General features: G+C 48.2%; 1 protein-coding gene across 6 annotated transcripts in view; it reads left to right on the top strand.

The window, feature by feature from the left end:
* DCTN1 (dynactin subunit 1) overlaps positions 1-21,095 on the top strand; it is a 1,327,898-nt gene that overhangs the window by 521,769 nt on the left and 785,034 nt on the right. For 4 of the 6 annotated variants that reach the window (XM_069632341.1, XM_069632339.1, XM_069632340.1 and 1 more), the window contains one exon: positions 2,635-2,655. The exons of the other annotated variants lie outside the window; for them this stretch is intronic. In XM_069632341.1, the coding sequence (XP_069488442.1) occupies positions 2,635-2,655 (21 nt within the window). The remainder of the gene's footprint in view (positions 1-2,634; positions 2,656-21,095) is intronic. 6 annotated transcript variants of the gene reach the window in all.

Raw genomic sequence — 21,095 nt, 5'->3', positions numbered from 1 at the left:
GTGGGGCTCTCGGCTAAAGTGTCACTAGAATGATTAAACAAACTCGGCTGCATGTGAGAACATGTCAATTGGAAGTGACGATTTTTGTAGAGGTTGTAACTTTTCATCGTCACTACGTGGTATCTCTACAATTTCTTCATCATTTTGACATGTAGTAACAGCGGAAACATTCTTACTGTAAAAGGAAAAATCTTTTCTATTACTGCATGATGAACTAGAACTCATAGATGGACTTACTTGTTTGGTATTTCTGGTCCCTTGCGTAGTTAAATCTACAACAGATGAATCGATCACAACATTCGAAGCAAACTCGATAACCTGAGTATCAGAAATAGTAAAGTTCGATGCGTGTGCATCCAATCCATGATCACATATATTAATTATTACAGGTTGGTTGATAGGTACATTGTTATTACAGTTTATATCAGAAAGAGAATCAATAGTAGTGCGTGGAGGGTAAAACTCACGAATGTCACCCTTGGCACTTTTTTCTGATGAATTGAGACGGTTTTCCACATATTTTCCTCTTAAGTGCTATGATTGGAGACGGTTTCAAAGGTGTAGCTTTAAGATGGACGGACGCCCGCGTCACCATTAAACTGGGCGGCATTCTAGTTTTTAAAGTATATCCAGCAGCTTTCTGTGACTTTGGAATGTCAGTATTCTACCTGTCTTTATCACAAAAGATTGTTTCTAGAGCATTGTGGAATTCATTAGTAATGTAAAATTCAGAGCCAATCTAATATATAGGTTAAAGGGTAGAGGTTAGCGTTACGCGGTCAGCTAAAGCAGCTTAACAGCGTAACAGTGACTTCAAAAAGCGACTTCCTTGAAGTGCGCGCTTGGCCCTTTTTAACAGAATTATGGGTAAAGTGGGCGGAGTCAACCTAAGAGAAACAAAAAGGGGTAATATATTTAAAATATATATTCGTATTGGTGAGTTCAGTAATGTAGAAATGAAGGTCTTTATCTTTGCATCAGATTACGAACACCAACAAATCTCCAATAGGAGTGTCCTCAAAGTATCAGCACGAACAGTGTTCCACGGAGCCGAGAATGTCGCAGCGTAACAGCGACTTCAAAAAGCGACTTCTTTGAAGTGCGCCTTTATCCTGCACCCAGGGCTTCCAATGATGGCAACCAGAATCGCATTAGGCCTGTTTACCTCGTGCACCATAATACATTGTCACTCTCGTGTTAAACTCTGCATTTATAAAATTGCTATTAACGTTAGTGACTTCATAGATTTATGGTCTTAGGTTGGGAACAAATTTGATTTGTTTTTGTTACATTCAAAATCAGTTTTTTATAAGTCTCTATGGCAAAGATGTAACACCAAATAGCGAGTCTGACTTGAGCTGGCATTGTACCTTAAGAGTGCTGTGGCCGATTGATTAAATACCACATCAAAGTAAGCTCCTTTAAGGTCCTCTTTCACTACATTTCCCCGGAAAAGAACAAACTGCCCATTGGCCACTCAAAGTTCAGAGCAAGTCTGTCTTGATCAGTCACCAGATTCTTGTATTTACAAATCTTAGAGGGGGACGCTTATTGCCTAGATGCACAGGCCATATCACAAAGCACAAGCTGAATATACACTAAAATAATACCTTCCTTTTGATATCATTCCTGGTATGCCCTGCTCTGCGGCAGCAGTGTGTCCCATTATACTTGTAGTAATACTGTATGTAGACCACAGTACAGGAATTTCTGCATCAACCCAGCCCCCGATAGAACTCCTCATGCCACTGAGTTACCCTCGTCCTCCAAACTCAAACCCCTTCCCCCAAATACAGTTCCCTTCCTGAATCGTTTAGAAGGGATGATCTTTAGAGACATGGAATTATAAAAAAATACTGACTCTTGTGTTGAATTCTACCTCTCCAAGATGATTTGGCAGAATGTCCATTGGCAAACATTGTGCTCCGAAGAGACAGTGAGGTGATGTGCAGTGCATTTTAAAGCTCCTAAATGAATGAACCTCGTCCATCTCAAAGGCCATCTGATACCAGTGGTCTTAATCTCTGGCCACGTTGACCCTTGTTCAGGGGCACAGCTGATGGTATGGCATCTCTGGTCCTGGCCATATTTTCATGCTTTTCACACTAGTGTTTGCTGGTGCTTGTTGCTCTCCGTTCTGTCGCTGAGCTTGCACGAGTTACTATTACTTGCTTACTTCCTTAAGCTGCTTTTTGGAAAATTGTGAGTATTTAAAGGGTGTGTAATTTTTTAAAATGTGAAATGTTGTCTTCTTTAGCCAGAAAGGTACCATGTGAAGCAATTGTTTGATTGCTTTCTGGGGGCAGGGTTGAAGGTAGGATTGGGGTCATCAGTACAAACAGTTCTACAAAATTAACACAGGAAAACCAACTCTTCAAGGATGTTGCGTCACCAGGAACTATTTTCTTTAGGCCCTGTTTTGTAGGTTTGTAGAAACATCATGCACATCTGGAGCTTGTTATAGCCCAGGTTGTCGCGCATGTTGCCTTGCTACCATGTTCACTAACTACAGTCTGTCTTTTGTTTCCTTTTGCTGCACTTTCTGCTGCCTCTGCTGCTCCTGCTCTGTTTCTCTGTCTTTCTGTGTGTGACTCTTTCCTCCTTGCGTATCTGCCCTCAACGGCCACTCTCCAGACAACTGTGAGGCGCACCAAGGTGAGGACCATATTTCTGCAGCACATGCTCATTCGTGTACTCTGACCTATTCCTGGAATGCTTGTGTGTACTCAAAAGACTAATCCTTTTTTGAAGCTCCAAACTCTTATTTGTGAAAGGTATGTCGTTTCAATATGAAAATACTGTGCTTTTCCAAAGTCTTTAAGGATTATGCTGCAATTTATTTATTATAATTTATGCCTTTTATCTGGGCCCTTACAGACCCCCCCCCTTCTTCTGCACTTTGCCACTAACAGGCTGCACTACCACTGTCCTTGCTCACCGTATTTATTTATTAATCTTGTTCTCTCCTATACTCTGAACTTTCCAATGTCTCCCCCCATGCACTTTCCCCCTTTTTCCCTCCCCCATGCACTTGCACGTTCTCAATGTCACTGGGCCTAGTAAGACCGTTGTTTTTCTCCCCTGTGCCCCTCCCTTTTGCTTGGTCGCACTCTGAAACACTGGTGTACGAGCGCGATATACATAAAATATCATATATCCTATCACAATTGCCTCATGGCCGTCTGGACCTCCAAGTGCATGGATTACCTTACCTTGGATTTGTAATCTGTGTCAAAGTGTTAATGGTGATTGGAAAAACTTGTTTTCAACCATTACAATATCTGTTTAAATACAAGATGGCAATTTTATCCCACCGGCAGCAGTTTTCTTGAGGATACTTCAGCCACTAAGCACATTGTTTCTCCACATTAACAGAAATCGTAACAAAATGGTGTTCTACATTGAATCTTAAAATAATGCCCTTTCGGTTTGGAGGAAAGGTGTAGGAGATTGAGAAACGTTGAAACAGAACTGTCTGGGAGATGCTATCAAGCTGTTTCCAGCTCATTTGTTGGCATTGCAGTCCTGCTGCCTTGAACGGATGGCTCATTGTCGTGTAGAGAAGTGGCAGGACACAGTGTAATAATCTAGTAAATCTGGGTGAAGAGCGGAGAGGGTTAATGTCTCCATGTACTGATTCGTAGATAAAGTGAAAGTACCAGCAGAAAGTCGAGCGCTCTTTTATTCTGTCCATTTCCCTCATCATGGACACCGTCCCCAATCTTTGATACTTCAGCACCATTCTTGCTACCCTTTGTGAGTTTTATTTGCTGGCCGCCTTATTAACATGTCTTGCCTATTCTCATTCTCTCGTTTAACAACCCATTCAATGCCACTTATTGGTTTCGGAGTCGAGGCATTGAAACCTTTATTGCTTCTCGCAGTATGACGCAGACATGATCTCTCTTTAAGCCAAGCACTCGATGGGTTGCTCCTCTGGTCTAAAATTGTGGTGGTGCTGCCAAGCAGATCAGTCACTGGGTGTCCTAGAGTCTGTCAGGTAATTTTGGTGCCAAAATCTTCTTAATACGGGGTCCTGTGCATGCAGGTTTGAGGCATTTGAGTGATTGACCTCCTCCCGTGCTGCTTGCGTTAAGCAATCAGTTCTGGTGATGCCAAAGGCACCCGCAAGCCTGATACTAGTTGTTCTCCAGCATGGATTCACATGCTCATGAATATTCTCCGTTGTCACACTGGGAATCCGTGCTAAAATTAAAGCAGTTTAGCTTTATGCTAAAAACTGCTCGTCAGTTGACTTTGGAGAACCTTGTTCCATCGCAAGATCTCCAAACCGTGGTCGACTCAGGCACATGTTTGGGTCTTTGCTCAACACCATGGCAGACGCCACAAAGAAAAGCCTCTTCAGGGCCTGTGAGGACTGCCTAAAGAACATCTTCATCGAAGATCGGTAGCACAGGTTGCCTCTGTTGTCTACATCCCGACCACGATGCTGACGGATGTTTGATTTGCCAGGCCTTCTCCCTCCTCCAAGAAACGGAAGGACTGCAACCGGAGGTTAGTGGGGTGGATCAAGGAAGGGAAGATCTCTGACGCGACTTTCGGGAGTAGTCATGCCTCTTCCAGGGCTGGCTGGTCCAAAGAGCGTGCTCTTTGATGTGTCCTTCGTTTGAATCTATGAATCAGGCCTCTTTACAGTTAGTGGAAAGCTGCCTTCCTTGTGGCGGTCACCTCGGCCAGGCGGTTCGGGGAACTGTAGGCGCTCTCCTATAATCCTCCATATTTGTTGTTACACCCGGCCAAAGTGTTCTGCAAACTCCTCCTTCCTTCATGCCAAAGGTACCATTAGACTTCCATCTGAATGATCATTTGGTCCTACCAGTTTTCTTTGCAAATCCTTCTCTGCCTGCTGAAAGTTCATTGCATTCACTAGACATTGCGCGTGCCCTGAAGTTTTATGTTGCATGCACAAAGGACCTTCAAAAGACTTCTCAACTTTGTGTCCATTTTGGACCTTTGGGACACGTAAAGGCCCTATCTAGGGCTTCCATCTCCAGGTGGGTCTCCGGCTGTATCATGCATTGCATCTTCTGGCCAACCGACTGCTTGCAGGCTGGCCGTGAACCCACTCCACCAGAGCCATTGCTGTGGTGACAGCGTTTCTCTTTGGTGTTCCCCTGCTCGACATCTGCAGGGCTTCTACGTGGAGGTCTACCGACACCGTAACAAGATTCAACTATGTCGACAGGGATTCGAGGGAGGAGTCCCAGGTCAGCCAAACCGTGCTGTGCAACGTGCGTTGAGGTGAGTCTGTTCCAGGGTTATGTGTATTGTTTCTGTGAACCTTGCCACTGCCCCTCGTTGTCTGTGTAATTGTATTCATGAGCATGTGAATCCGTGCTGGAAAATGAACAAGTTGCTTACCTGTAACTCTTGTTCTCCAGCATGGGTCTTGCATTAATCTTTTCAACCAGCATCTGCAAGCAAATATTAGGAATACTACCAAAACCTCAGCACCGATCTCTGACTAAACTGAGCATGTTCTCGACTTGGGGCATTGGTTTGTCTGACTCGTCTTCTGTTCCGAGTGAGCTCAATTCTCCAGCATGGGGGCTGGCATGGATTCACATGCTCATGAATATTCCCCGTCAGGCTGGGAATCCTCGGTAAAGAAAAAATCAGTATCAGTTTCGTTTCTGATCTGTCTTTCTTAGTAGTAACCAATAACTGATCTCTGTGTTATACTGCCCCCAGGTGGTGAGGGCCTTAATCCAACCGGCAAAGGCCTCTATCGAGGTTGTCGCAGCGGCCCTGGCGAAGCCTGCAGAGGCTACGCCAGTGGAGGTGGCCTCGGGGCCCAGAGTTTCCCTGCCACCGCAGAGGGAATCCTCTTTCCAGACCATTATTAAGACCCCCGTGAAGACCCCGGTGGAAAAAGAGGGGGGGAGCTGGTGGCCATTACGGACTCGGATTCAGCCTCCGAGGAGGATCCGGTGGATACCGTGAAAGGCCTCAACGAGAGGTTCGTAGGCCTCAACAAGGTTCGAGAAGGTTCTATCCTAGGGGAAGGTTCCCGCTGATGTGATCGGAGATAGCGACGACGAGGGCCCAGTGGAGCAGCCATCCCGTCCGTCGCAGCCATTACCCGAGCCCCAGGATAGCTTGGCGGCCATTTTGTTGGCGATCCAATCCTTATGTACTGAGATGAGGACGAGGTTACCACGGACCCCGATGGAGGATCCAGAACCAGGACCATCGGGAAGCCCTCTGAACAAGCGGAGGAGAGTCCACCCCGCGCCGCCCTTCGTGCCTGCGAGGCCTGTGGACCCCTCATCCCCCTCGCCGGACCCTCGGGAGGATACGGGGACGGACGACGGCGGCGATGATACAACGGACACCCTGTCATCACCCCCCCCCCCCCTCGGGCCTCTCCGCCCGACGAAATTGGCTCTTTTCACGCCATGATAGCCAGGGCATCCGAGCTCTTCCAGCTCTGCCCTGAGGAACAGAAAAAGGAAGGTTTTCCTTACCAACGACGAGAGGCCAAGAGAAAGACGGTCCTTGCGGTGCCGTTGCTCGACGACATCTGGGACGAGGGGCTGGCTATCCTGAAGAACCCTTCCACGACACCCGCCAAAAGGGACAGGTACGAGAAGAAGTACTGGGTCCCCGATGCCGCCCCCTTGTGCCTCAGGGCCCAGCCCATGCCGGACTCTGTTGTCTCGGCAGCGGCCAAGAAGAAAGCAGCGGGTGCAGCGGCTTCAACTTCCACTTCCCGCCGGACAGCGAGGGCAAGAAGTTGTACTCCATGGGACGACGAGTCATCTCGTCGGCGGCGGCGACGATTAAGGCGGCCAATGCCTTAGCGATTGTGGCCCGTTACGACAGGGAGCTTTGGTTCAAGATAGCTCCTCTGCTAGACTTCCTACCGGATGACGAGGGCGGAGGCCCTACAGATTCTGCAGGAAGGCGAGGTGGCGTCGGATCACGCCATAACGGTGGCAACGTACATTGCCGATACCGGATTTCGCCAACTGGGCTTGCCTCCAACGACGAGGATGGCTCAAGGCGACGACTTTCGCCAGGATGTCCAGACCAGAGTGTTGGACATGCCGTTCGACGGCAACAATCTGTTTGGAAAGACGGTGGATGAGTCCCTCCAGGCCATCAAGACAGACACGGAAACAGCCCGAGCCCTAGGAGTCCTTCAGCAACAGCGGCCCTTTCGGAGCTCTGGAGGCAGACAGGGAGCCTCCAAGGGATCCAGCAGTGGCTCTTCTACTTACCGCCAGGCGGCCCGCTCCTCGTCCCAGGAGGCTTACAGAGGCCGCGGCAAGCAAGGAGGGTCTCGCCGCCGTCAGCAAGGAGGCCAAGGCGGCAAGGCCTCTTCCAAGCAGGACTGAACCGGCCGTAGCGTCAGGCCCCCACCGAAGCACCCTGGGAGGCCGGCTGACGAAGTTCGTCAGCGTGTGGGAGTCCATCTCCACCGACCGTTGGGTGCTGGTCACCCTGGCCCGCGGACACTCACTAGAATTTCAAAACCAGTGTCCTCGCATTCCTCCCGTGGCCAGGAAGGAGAATCACTTCCCTCAACTGCTGTTGGAGGTAAGGGCGATCCATCGAGCTCGTCCCCAAGAGGCTCCAGGGCTCCGGAGTATACTCAAGACACTACCAATTCAGAGCCCTGCCGTTCGGATTAAAGTCGGCACCCAGGGTGTTCACCAAGTGCCTCGCAGCTGTGGCGGCTCGGTTGCGCCTGCAAGGGATCCACGTCCACCCCTACCTGGACGACTGGCTAATCCGTGCAAGGTCAAGAGAACTCGCCGTTGAACACACAGCGAGGACCGTCCGCCTGCTCACGGATCTGGGATTCGCCATCAACTACCCCAAATCCCATCTGGTCCCGTCGCAGGTGGCACTGTTTCTGGGAGCGAAGCTCGATACAGTGAAGCGATTGGCATCTCCGTCGGAAGAAAAGACAAAGGCAATTTTGGGCAAGGTGCAGCGCCTGTTAGCCACGGATGTGGCCAGAGTGAGGTCCATCAAGTCCCTCCTCTGGATGATGTCCTCATGCATCTACCTTGTGCCCCTTTGAAAACTTCGGATGCGTCCGCTACAAGAGTTCCTCGAGGCCCACTGGATTCAAGCGGCGGGCAGCTTCGAAGACAGGAACCCGCTCGACGAGGAGTTCCGTCGGGCGATTCTATGGTGGGGTGCCCGTGCGCACCTCACGGCAGGCATGGACTTTCAGACCCCGGCGTATCAGGAGACGGTAATGACGGACGCCTCCCTGGAGGGATGGGGGCCCACACCGGAGATCTTCACGCAAGAGGCCTCTGGCTCCCGGAGGAGAGGCCTCTCCACATCAACATCCTGGAGCTACGAGCCGTGTTCTGGGCGCTCAAATGTGGTGAGGATCTTCACCGACAACACCACCACGATGTTCTACATCCGGAAGCAGGGAGGCACCAGATCCCCAGCCCTAGCCAGGGAGGCCCAGGATCTGTGGCACTGGGCTGTCGCCCGGGGGATGTTTCTGGTTCCTTTCCACCTGGCAGGAATAAAAAACACCATCACCGACTCACTCAGCAGGGAGCTGCGCTCGTGCCACGAGTGGGAACTACGCCAGGACCAGGTGGATCGGCTCTTTCAACGATGGGGCAAACCCCAGATCGACCTGTTTGCGACAGCGACAAACTCCAAGTGCCAGAGGTTCGCCAGCAGATTCGCACAGCCGAGGAGCATGGGCGATGCTTTCTCGTTCCCTTGGGACGGCCTGTTCCTGTACGCGTTCCCTCCGTCTCATCAACCAGCTCAAGAGGTCCAGGTGCAGGATGATCCTCGTCGCACCGGCGTGGCCGAGACAGATCTGGTTCCCGAACCTTCTGGACTTGTCAGCGTCCCCACCTATCAAGCTGGCGACGGACGCAGATCTTCTCTCCAGAGAAGGAGGTGCCATTCTTCATCACGACCCGGAGTCGCTGAACTTGCAGGCTTGGCTCCTGCAGCACTAGAGTTTGGAGGATACGATATCCCGGCTGACTGCTGAGAGGTTCTTGCAAAAGCCAGGGCGTCCTCAACTCTCAAATGCTATGGATATAAGTGGAAGAGGTTCTCTGTCTGGTGCCGTGCACAGATGATTAACCCTCAGCGGATTACTGCCCCTCCAGTATTGCTGTACCTACGGTCGCTGGCCAAAGCTGGACTGGCTCACGCCTCCATCAAGATACATCTGGCGCCCATCTCCCAATACCCCAGAACTACAGGACGGGCGTCCTTGTGGTCTCATCGCCTGGTGAAGGAATTTATGAAGGGACTATTCCGATCGTTCCTGCCGGTGAAGGCCCCTGCCCCGGCGTGGGAGCTCAACGTGGTGCTGACCGGGCTCATGGGGGCCCCATTCTAGCCTATGCGTTCGGTGCTGTTGAAGTTCCTGTCGTGGAAGACAGCATTTCTCGTGGCCATCACCTCCGCACGATGAGTGGGAGAGATCCAGGCCCCATCTTGCAAGCCTCCATACTTGACCTTTCACGACACGAGGGTGGTGCTGAAGACGCACCCCTCCTTTCTTCCCATCGCCTTCTTCTCCGGCCGAGAGGACTTTGCATTCGCTGGATGTGGCTAGAGCGCTGAACTTCTATGTGGACCGCACGAAGAGTTTTCGGAAGACATCACAGCTGTTTGTGAACTTTGGACCTGTGAATCAAGGGAAGGCTCTCTCGAAGGCTTCCATTTCCAGATGGCTCTCCGGCTGCATCATACACTGTAACCGGTTGGCAAACCAACTGCTGCCCGGCTGTCCGAGAGCCCATTCGACCAGAGCGATCGCTTCTACCACGGCGTTCCTGTCTTGTGTGCCCCTGCTGGACATCTGCAGGGCTGCTACGTGGAGGTCGACGCACACCTTCACAAGATTCTACTGTGTCGACCGGGACTCCAGGGAGGAGTCCAGGGTCGGCCAAGCAGTGCTGCGCAACCTGTTCGCTTAAGGTGAGCCTGGTGAGGCGGTAAGAGATGCTTAATGTTGAGTTGTTGTATTGCTTAATGTTGAGCCTGTTGCCACCTCCCATGGTTCTGCATGTGTATACTGCTATGTATTCTTATATTTATGAGCATGTGAATCCATGCCAGACCCCATGCTGGAGAAGGAACAAGTTACTTACCTGTAACTGTTGTTCTCCAGCATGGGTCTGGCATGGATTCACATGCGAACCCTCCCTCCTTCTCCTCTGCGGCTCTTCACTTGGTCATACTGCCACTTTACGTGCTACCAAATCTGAGGATGGCTGTGAGGGGAGGCGCTTAGGGAGAGGGCAGTCATTGGCTGGGGGCAGTATGACACAGAGATCAGTGATCAGATCAGAAACAAAACTGATACTGATTTTTTTCTTTACCGAGGATTCCCAGCCTGACGACGGGGAATATTCATGAGCATGTGAGTCCATGCCAGACCCATGCTGGAGAACAACATTTACAGGTAAGTAACTTGTTCCTTACTAGGTCTACAATCTCCATTCCGTCCGCAGACTAGGAGAGGGTTGGAAATGGATGGTAAGGAAATAAACATGAGAAAAATAATCCAAACGCTTATTACAGTCAATCCGGACAGCGCCTGCTTCCCAACCCTATCCCTGCCCAATCCATCCAATGGATCTCTCTACATTTTAATTGTTCCCAGAAAAACTCTCCCCACTGCTTCCCTGTCTGGATTGCAGTTTCTATTGAATCACTCACCTGCCATTGCATTTGCAAAGAACTGTATCTTGCCCTATGCACCACCCATAGCTTCGCAAAGAACCAAAATGTGGTATCACTTCCCATCACTCCAAATGACTTCTTAATAGTACGTAGTTAGCAACATCTCACTTAGTTGTCTCTAGAAAGATCTCGGCATACCAGACCTTTAGTACCTCTGAAAAACATGTCCCTCTTAGCCACCCCTCAGAGAACCTCTGCCTTTCATTTTCTAGTAGCCCGCCAAGATCATTCGACCTTTAGTGCCTGCATGGCCTCTTGTTGATAGCCGCACTGTTCTAAAAACATTCACAATTCCTCCATTATGGCCGTCCAGGTTCGCTGGCTCCAAAAAGGACTGAGCCTCTTCACCAAGTGTCTCTTTACCCTGCAGCCAAAATCCACTGCATGCCAGCTCTTGCACCATAACCCGGTCGCTCTATCAAATCCTCCAATACTGTAATCGTTACAAGATCTGTCCTGAATTTAGTTCCCAGTGTCCAGGTCTGCACCATGAGAACTCATGAAGGAATCCAGATGTCAGTCTCTCTGGTATGCGAGATACCATTCACATTGATGGCAATTCTAGTTTGTGGGGAATTCAGTTTGCAGTCTATAGAGCGATGAACCTGCTTTCTTCTTTCTAGGAGGATTGCTGAATCTCTGTAAAGGCTGCCATTAAATTGATTTCTTCTTTAGCAAGATACACTTCTTGTGAGTCAGCATAATCCCGATTGCTCGTCTCTCCTGCCTCAGCTGCATTCTAAGACTCGGACAATGATTCCCTATTTTGATTACCTGGGTTGGTGTTGGGAACAGACTGCTAGAAATTCCCTTCTTATCTGACCTACATTAGTGGTGTTCGAAGCCACTCCAAATGTATTTTCATTCATTGTGATGAAAATACGGCCAACTCTTGCATCTAGTCCAATTGCTAAATCTTTGCATGCTTTTCTGATCAACTTTGCCACTGCAACGTTCACCAGCTGTCTTCGCTTCATGGTGCTGTCACACTGCAGCACACCTACCCGCTCACCTCCAAAGTGCTTCAATCAAACCTATTTGCTGATTCCCCAGGTTCATAGTCAGGACATGCCTGCTCAGGGGCCAGGCCTTCTCATCCTTCGTGCTGGATAGACTTCTTATCAATGTGTCTTGACCTCTTATGTTTGGGGTGTCCCAGAAATACCCTGTTCCCTTGGCCAGTCTCTTTGTATTGTTTGCTGTTTGTACTTATGTGGTTTGTGGTGTAGATACTTAAAATCAGAATGTTGTGTTTCAGCATGCTTTACCCCAAGGAATGCACTAGATGACCCTTGGTGTAAAAACTAACCCTGTAACTTTGTTCCCCGAGTTTGAAAGGAAACCGATGAAGACATGCAAGTTAATGTCTTCTGTAAACCTCAGAAAAGCGGGTCCATGTGTGCCAACACCAGTTCTGTTCAGATATCTGAATGATGTCTGGATTCTGGAGTCAAATACACTTCTTTACAGAAAGGTACAGTGAGCAAAAAGCGTGTGCTGCAAACTCCCATCTCAGAACAGGTTATCATGCCATGTTCTTTCTGGAGAGGAGCGCCTGCTACCTTTTTTGAAGTATTTACAAGGAACTTGGGGTTGGTCACACTGAGTTACCTGGGGGCAACCAAACTTGGACTCCCTGCTCACTGTGCCCAGACTTGGACTCCCTGCTCACTGTGCCCAGAGAGGCGCAGCTTCACCTCACTGATGAGGCCCAACAAGGCTGAAACACGTGTATGGGGTTGCTGTTGGCACTCTTGTTCAGAGAGGAATTGCCATAGCATTTTGGTGCTGGACTGCCAATGTGGGCGGGACAAAGACTAATATGCAAATGGATATTTCCCATCTGTGAAAGGTACAGTGAGCAAAAAGCGTGTGCTGCAAACATCATCTCAGAACAGGTTATCATGCCATGCTCTTTCTGGAGAGGAGCGCCTGCTACCTTTTTTTGAAGTACACCTCTTTAGTGTTTGCCACCTAGGTAGCTTGTATGTAGCGACCACCAGTGATTGGGTGGCTGTAAAAGGCTTGAAAGGATGCATCTTTCTGATTGGAATCAGCATTTGCATTCTGCCCCCAATATTCCTTTTCATCCTTAGCGTCTGCATCCTTGCTTTGTATAACCTATTGGCAGAGCAACCTCTGATAAAGCTGAAGGCCTATCATTACAAAACTGAAGAACATTAATGATCTGTTCTTTGGACTCCAAGGAGTTTCTTATCGAACTGTGATTGTTTGGCACGGACTAAATCTTATTCCAGAAACGTACTGACACTGAAAAGCGCAGCTGCACCATATCCCAGCATCAACCGATTTTTTTCTTGTCCAGCTTCTTCACAGTGGTTCTTCCATTTTCCTTCTTGTCTGTAGCACAGCAGGTTTGCCAAGATGAGCGAACCGTACCTGCAGAACTGGAGATTGGCGTGGCTGCTGGTTAACTTGGATTTTCCCAACTTCTGAAGTTTTGCCAGATGGTGTTTGGAAGTCTGTGGTCAATATTGAGCTTTTTTAACTTGGACTAGTGTTAAAAATTGGAGTGGGTGTAGAATGAGAGGACGAATAAGCATTTCATTTGGTAAAAAATAAATGAAATGGTTTGCCAGCTCTTGGTTTACCTGGTTACACAAGGCTATTTGTTTAAAAATGTCCTCAGAAGGGAGGCTGTATGCCCAAGTGTAATAACACAGACACGCAGGAAAAAGCACTTTCCTATTGCCTATTACAGCACTGCATTAAACACTGTTGCATCTGGAATGCCGCCATGCTTGTAGTAGGTCGCAGCGGCTGCCTTGGCTGCACAGTCCTCAGAAAATGTGGTATTTGAGAGAGTTGCCCCCTAATTGTTTAGGAGTGCTGCATGCAGATACAGCATTAACATTGGGGGGAAAAAACATAACGCCCCTCCGCCTCACATTTTACAAAATATGAGCTGCTTTTATTGAATTCTGTAATTTTAACACGGCAGTCAGCACACAATCCCATGTATTCTTAATAGCCTTTCCTCCACTTGGGAGAATTAGGCTTCAGGGACCCCCGGATACTGATTACCAGAATTGGTACCTACAGGACATTTGTGGTGACCATAACTGGTAGGGTTACAACCCCAGAGCTCTAAAAGACGTTCACATTAAATTTGTTTACATGCAATCTGTTGGTCAGGTTTTCTCTTCATCAGGTTGTAGTAACAACGGACTCGCCGAGTACGGGTGGGTGGAGGCTCATTGTCGAGACTTGACGGCTCAATCTTTGGTCAATGCAGGAGAGGAAAGGCCACATCACTGTCCTGGAGCTGAAAGCAATTGTTTATGCTCTAAAATAATTTCTTCCATCAGTTCAGGCAAAGGTGGCAAAGATTTTTACAGACAATAGCACAGTGATGTTTTATGTGAGCAAACAAGGAGTGATTCTCTCCCACCCTCTCTTTATTCTAGTGGAAACGTTATGGTTTTGGGCCTGGGAAATCTTTCTCTGATAGCGTTCCATCTGGAGGGAAAGAAGAACGTCTTTCTCGGGAGGATAGCTCAGTGGCAACGCTCTCGTCTTGGAAGCAAGACGTTGCAGAGCAACACAGGTTTGATTCCGCGCTTAGAAACCTCTGGGTATTAAGCGCGTTATCAATAACCAATTAGTTACAATTGGCGGACAAATTGAGCAGACTATGGGAACTAAAAGCTTCAGTTGTGAGAATGGTTTTGTCAGCTTTGGTGCACACATCATTTCAACCTATTCCCTATTGTGTGATTGATCTCTTAACATGGAAGACTGCTTTTTCTAGTAGCCATTACATCTGCAAGGAAAGTAGGAGATCTGTAGGCTCTGGTATCTGAGGAGCCTTATCTGATTTTTTTACAGGGATAAGGTATTCCTTCGTACAGTACACTCCATCATACCGACGATGGTTTCGAAATGTCAGCTGAACCAAGAGATTTTCCTTCCGGTTTCCATCCAAGAACACATTCTTCACTGGCCGTGGAGGCCTTACATAATCTGGACATGTCAAGAACTCTAAAATTTGATTTGCATAGAAACAAACCGTTCAGAAAAACAGGCCAACGTTTTATCACGTATTGTGGTCTTTCTCCTGGTGATACAGCTGTAAAATCTTCAATTGCCAGGTGGTGTGTCTCATGTAGTGCAAAAGCGTACAACGTGAGGGGGCTTTCAGCACTGCAGAGACTTGGGCTTACTCTACAAGAGCAAAGACAGTATGAGTAGCCTTTATTAGGCATGTCCCTATTGAAGAAATCTGCAAGGCTGCTACTTGGGCTACTACTCTTGCTTTTTGCAAGCATTACGCTTTTGGTGCATCTTCCAGGAAAGATGCTAGGTTCGGGCAAGAGGTGTTTCGTAATTTGCTTGAATCTCGTATATGCTTTCTCTTCTCCCTTACTATTGTTGGGGCTTTTCAGTCTGGTCCCAACCAGTTGGAAAAGGAGAGCAGCACGACAGAGAAATGAAAATCTTACCTTCATGGTGATTCAGGTTATTACTCCTTGGTCTTTCTCCTTCACAACACCCAACAAGCCATCCCTGGTAAAAGCATGCACTTGATCACAACGGCCTGTATGTGTCATCAGGAACTGGGTGTGCGCAGTTGGTGACGTAGGAGCAAAGAGGGGAGGCTGGTGGTGTGGAGGAACACACAAATGCGCGATATAGTCCCATCATTTAAAAGTTCTTGAAGGGGCAGCTATGTTTGAGTCAGCTTTTTCAGATCTGCCTGCAAATGCAGGCGTTCCCAACCAGTTTTAAGGGAGGGAGCGCAAGGACTAAGATTCTGAATCACCATGAAGGTCATTTTTTCATATTTACTTCATACCAAATCGAGAGAAGAGTTTTTCCCAAGACAGCAAAGATGCTTCCCATCTGTGACATAATGTAGCATCAAGAGCTGTTAATTCAGGCATAACATTGAGTAAAAGCCTAGCTAAGCACTCCTTTGTTACATTAAGATAGCCAAGACAAGATTCATGAGCTACCAATCAATGATTGGGTGGGAAGATCCTCCCAACTCCCAGGAAGGACTGCCCAAGCCTGAGCCACTTCAACAGACCGCTGGACCCCAGAAGCGAGGAAAGTCCAAAGTGGTATCCGAGAACCGCGGTGTTGCTATTTTCTAGAGATGTGAGGAGCTGAAACCGCTAAGTGCTGCTGATTTGAAGTTTTCCCATTCCTGCAGCTGAGCTTCAATTTGTAGTGCTAGAGTCCCCAGAGGTCCTCCCTCTTTTCCCCACGACTGGGGCCCAGGAACAACAGGATCTGCAGACCTACACAGGAACAGAAGCCAGCTGGAACCAATTTCTTCTAACCAAAGGTACTGTAAAACTAAGTGGACTTGCCTTGTTATTTCTCAGTTGAGACTTGTCTTGGTTGCCTTTGCAGAGTTGCTTGCAGCTTTGCCTCTTACAAGCCTCCCAGCTTGTGGCCCTACGGTGATTCTTTATTTCTACGAAGACTTCTAAAACATTGTGCAATACTTTTACTTAACTGCAAGAAGCTCACCTAGACTTGTGCTCAATTAACATTGACTGGCCTGGTTCCCTGAAAGGCTTTTTTTACCTCTAACTTTGTGTTTTACCTTTCCTCCAGGAAAAGGTTATTTTACTTTGCATTGGAGGGTTAAAAAGTACTTACCTGCTTCAGAATATTTGTTTTAACATTAGTTTTATTCCCAAACCCTTTTCTTTGACACCAACTCAGTATTGCTCTAATGTACCAGTGATATATTAATGTCCACAGTGTCCTAGTTATTTAGCTCACCTTAGGGTGTAGGAACCATCTCTGTGCCATCCCAAATGGGTACTTGCTGATTTATAGAAACTAGGAGTGTGTATTTTGAAGTGTATGTGTGTGTTGCTGATATATTGCTCCCTTCTGAAGAAGGCTTATTGAACTGACTGTTAAAAAAATTAATTGTTTAATCAAGAAACCTTGAGCGTAAGAGTTTATTTGAATACTTGTCACTGTGAATTTCTGTGTAAAAACCCTACTGCTGACAATGACCCATCTTGAGATAAGCCTGGCTGCTCAGCCACACTAACAACCTGTATAGTACAGACTTAAACCAAAGGTTGGGTTCCTATTGCTAGGAGGTCAAGATTGCTGTAGTCTCCCAAAGGGTACTGCACACAATCTTACATAACAATATGTATAACAGTGACAAACTGAATATCCTCCCTATCGCTGAACATTTGCAGGTTTTTTGGTGCAAACAAAGACTTCACCTTAATCTCAATTGAAATATTGATGAAGTCATTACCCTGGAATAGTTTTTTTGATATTGTAGTCTTTCATAACCAAGTGCCGATAATTGTGAACATGAGACGTCTAGGGCATTCTTTGATTTTGCAGAAGGTGTTACATGGACCTCGTTTAACCAGACTAAATTTAGTTGTGTGTCGGAGACTGGCAATGCATTTCGGTTGCCAAGTTGTGGAATTTTAACATGATCCCTTCATCTTCAGCAGACGTAATGAACTCCACCTATTTCAGAGTGCTTTTATTGAACATATTTCTTCTCTGACTGTGGGTACAAACACAGAGGACATCATTGTCTGCATGAATGCTATATATATCTTAATAAAAAAGTCTATAGTCACCAAAGACACAATCTTCAAATTTGAAAAGGGAGTGATGCTCTCACTTTAAAATACTTCTTCTATAGCGTTTTTGAGACCAGATTAAGACCACAGTGGGCAAGTATTCACGTTCAGTTGTTGATTTGGTGACCTGTTTCTTTTAGTCGACAGAGCTATGCCTTGTAGCCTAACATCATTAGGCACTACTATATATCCATCTAAATAGTTATTTGCACCTTTATTTTATAACCCTCCTCCCCCTGTACTCTTGTAGCGCTTAGAACACAGTTAACAGAAGTCTTGCCTAATTCTAAAGCGCTTGTGAAACTTGGGAATGAAGGAAAGCACTTGGCTCCTTCCCAATTTGAAAAGAGAGTGATGCTCTCACTTTAAAATACTTCTTCGAAGGGATTGTGTCCTCCGACGTATTCCTTATCTTTGATAATACGTTTCCAGCTTGCTGGCCTCAGAAATGTTTTCTGTAGAGGGCACTGCGCGTCAACGTCCGCCGATTCGATGTCCCTCGACGGCCACCGTATCGGCGCCGACGTCACCATGCCCATAAATAGCCACGCGCTGCGTCCGTTGCTCAGTTCCGTGTTTCCGCGCTTCGTGGGGCCTCGGAACGTCGTTGCTCAGTTCAGTCAGGATAACTCTATATCTACTCGAATAATACCTACTCGTTCTCGATGGCATCTTCATCGAAACCGACGACGCCGCGATCCGGCTTCAAGAAATGTCGAGACTGCGGTAAAAAAATGTCGATAACGGATCCACACAGGATCTGCTTGTGGTGCTTGGGAGCTGAGCACCATTGTTCGGAGTGTGAGGACTGCATGTCCATGACGACGAAAGCCTTGAATGAGCGCAAGGGGAACCTGAGAGAGGTAAGTCAGTCAAAACCTCCTCGAAGGTTTCTTCGGCTGAGTCGAGGCATTCGTCTCCTCGCCGTCAAACATTCCCATTCTAGATCTCGAAGTAGCTCCCACCATTCGTCGAGATCAAGACACTCAAAAAAGAGACGTCGAAGATCCCCTTCCTCGTCGTCTTCTGTTTCCCCAGAACGGGTCTCCTGTCCCACAAAACACAGCTCTCAGGCTGAGTGGGAGGAATTCAGAAAGAAAATGTTAAGCGTCTTCGAGAACGCGGCCTCGACCCCCTCGAAGACAGCTGAGGGTGATACCCCGGGTGAAAAACCCAAAAAATCAAAACGGCGCGAGTCGCAGCACCCGGCGAATCATTCCACCCGAGAGCGCCACGAGCCATCGGGTAAGAAGGCACCATCTTCGATGCAGTCGTCGAAGATTCCTTCGACGCATGGATCGGTGCCATCGACGCCGTTGTCGAAGGGTTCCTCGACGCGTCGGTCGGTCGATCGACTCGACACCATCGTCGACGCCGACATCGACGCCGGTGAAAGAGGAGACCCAGGCTACTCCACAGCCAACGGCGATTCCAAGGGCCTCTGGCACGACGCCGAGACCATCGTCGATGTCCTCAAGTAGGATCCCGATCCTCTTGAGTTCTTCGAGACCCCTTCCAGTTTTTTCGACGCGGTTCTCGGCGCCTTCGAAGCCTGTCGCATCGGCGTCGACGACATCCATGTTTTCTCTCCCAATAATGACGAGTTTGGCTCCTTCTGCCTTAGAGATGGGTTTTACACCATTTCAGAGGTCAGAGTACCCTGTACTATCTTCAATTTATGAAGAGGGGGAAGATTCTGACCAGGAAATGTTTGGGTTACAGAGGACCACACTGCCTATTTCAGAGGATTTCACCTCTGAGGAAAGAAGGCTGAAGGACCTACAGGAGTCACTACATGAGGCAAGTGGGCTGGACACTTCCCCAGAAGTGGAATTTGTTAAGCCAGACCCAGGGGAATATGCCGAAACACCCTATAGAACCCTTATGGCAAGAATTATTGAATTTATTGGTTGGCCTGCGCCTTCCCCTGTTTTTCAACAGGATGACCTAACAGACATATTAGACAAAGGTCCACAGGAGGACCCTGTGGTCCCCTTCCATGCAGCCTTACAAAGAAAAATTACATCTAATTAGGAAACTCCTGAAGTTATCCCTGCGGTCAATAAAAGATTGTCAGCCAAGTATAGGGTAGCGGCTGCTGACCCTGAATGCTTATCAAAACACCCGACTCCAGAGAGCCTGGTGGTTCAAGCGGCAACTTCATCTAGCAGTAGGACCGCTTACCCTACTGTCCCACAGGATAGAGATGACAAGAGGTACGATTCTATGGCGAAGAAAGTCTTCTCTGCTTGTAGTATGGCGTTGAAGTCCATCAACGCCACCTGTACGCTTGCCAGGTTCAGTCACACACTGTGGGAGTGTGGTTCATCAGCGGCTGACTGCATACCCGAAGGAGAGGAAAAGGAAGCCTTCCTTAACATTATTAAAGATGGCAAAGATGCCATGTGCGAATCACTTCAAACTGGCATTGATTCCGCTGACAGTATCAGCAGGGCCATGGCGGCAAGTACAACAATCCGCAGGCATGCGTGGTTGCGAAAGTCGGGCTTTGCTCCAGATGTACAGGCCAGACTTTTGAATATGCCCTTTGACAGCTTTTCACTATTCGGAAAAAAGGCTGATGACAATCTGGAAAAGTTGCAGACTTCTAAAGCAGCAGCAAAATCCTTAGGAGCTGCTATCCGCCAAACCCCTTTTCGCCCCTCGGGAACCTCTGGGAGAGGAAAGTCCTTTCGCTATTATTCCGCATTCGGGAAAGGCAGAGGACAGCCGGCTCAAAGACGCCAAAGGAGATCTACCCGAGGTGGACGGGTCAAAGGTACTAAGGCCGCAGCAGCAGCAGGTGCCTCTTTATCCTCTGCATCTGCATCAGCCGCCCCCAAACCACTGTGAGGCCTTTCCACACAATACACATGTAGGGGGCAGGTTAACTCACCATCTGACGGAATGGCAGGCTATAACGTCAGATGCTTGGGCATTGGAGGCCATTGCCCAGGGTTACTGCCTACCCTTTCTACACATCCCTCAGTCATCCACTGGGGAACAGCTCTCTAAAAGTTCCAGATCCGCTCCTCTTGCAGGAAATTATAGACCTGCTAGAGAAAGGTGCCATAGAACCGGTACTTGTAGAGGACAGGAACAAGGGCTGGTACTCCCCCTACTTTCTCATACCAAAGAAGGACGGAGGACTGAGACCCATCCTGGACTTACGAGAATTGAACAAGTTCTCAAGAAGGACAAGTTCAAGATGGTAACTCTCTCTCAGATCCTTCAGGCCCTCCAGCTCCAGGACTGGCTGGTATCTCTGGACCTTCAGGATGCTTATTTCCATGTGCCAATCCATCTCAAACACAGGAAATACCTGAGGTTCGCAATTGGCGACTCTCATTATCAATTTCGAGTTCTGCCATTTGGGCTGACCTCCGCCCCGAGGGTCTTCACCAAGCTGATGTCGGTAGTGGCGGCGAGTCTAAGGAGGGAAGGGATCCACGTCTACCCCTACCCGGACGATTGGCTGATCAGGGCTGTATCTTCGAAACAGGCCCAGGCCCATCTAGATTGTCTGCCACTTCCTTCACAAACTGGGCTTCTCCGTCAATTTAAAGAAGTCACAGATGATACCATCACAGAGACTCCAGATCATTGGAGCGGTCCTGACACTTCCCTGGGAAAAGCCTCGCCACCAGAGGTGAGGGCTCAAGATATTCTACAGATGGTCACCAAGTTTCAAAATGCCCAATGTCTCCCAGCCTTCGGCTTTTTGAGGTTGCTAGGCCTCATGGCATCCTGCATCTTCCTTGTGCCAGAGGCTCGTCTGAG

Source organism: Ambystoma mexicanum, chromosome 6q, assembly GCF_040938575.1.
Source record: "Ambystoma mexicanum isolate Mex_15411 chromosome 6q, UKY_AmexF1_1, whole genome shotgun sequence".
NCBI classification, from domain to species: Eukaryota; Metazoa; Chordata; class Amphibia; order Caudata; family Ambystomatidae; genus Ambystoma; species Ambystoma mexicanum.
The sequence above is the reverse complement of the archived record's forward strand: the minus strand, read 5'-3'. Positions and strand labels throughout refer to the sequence as shown.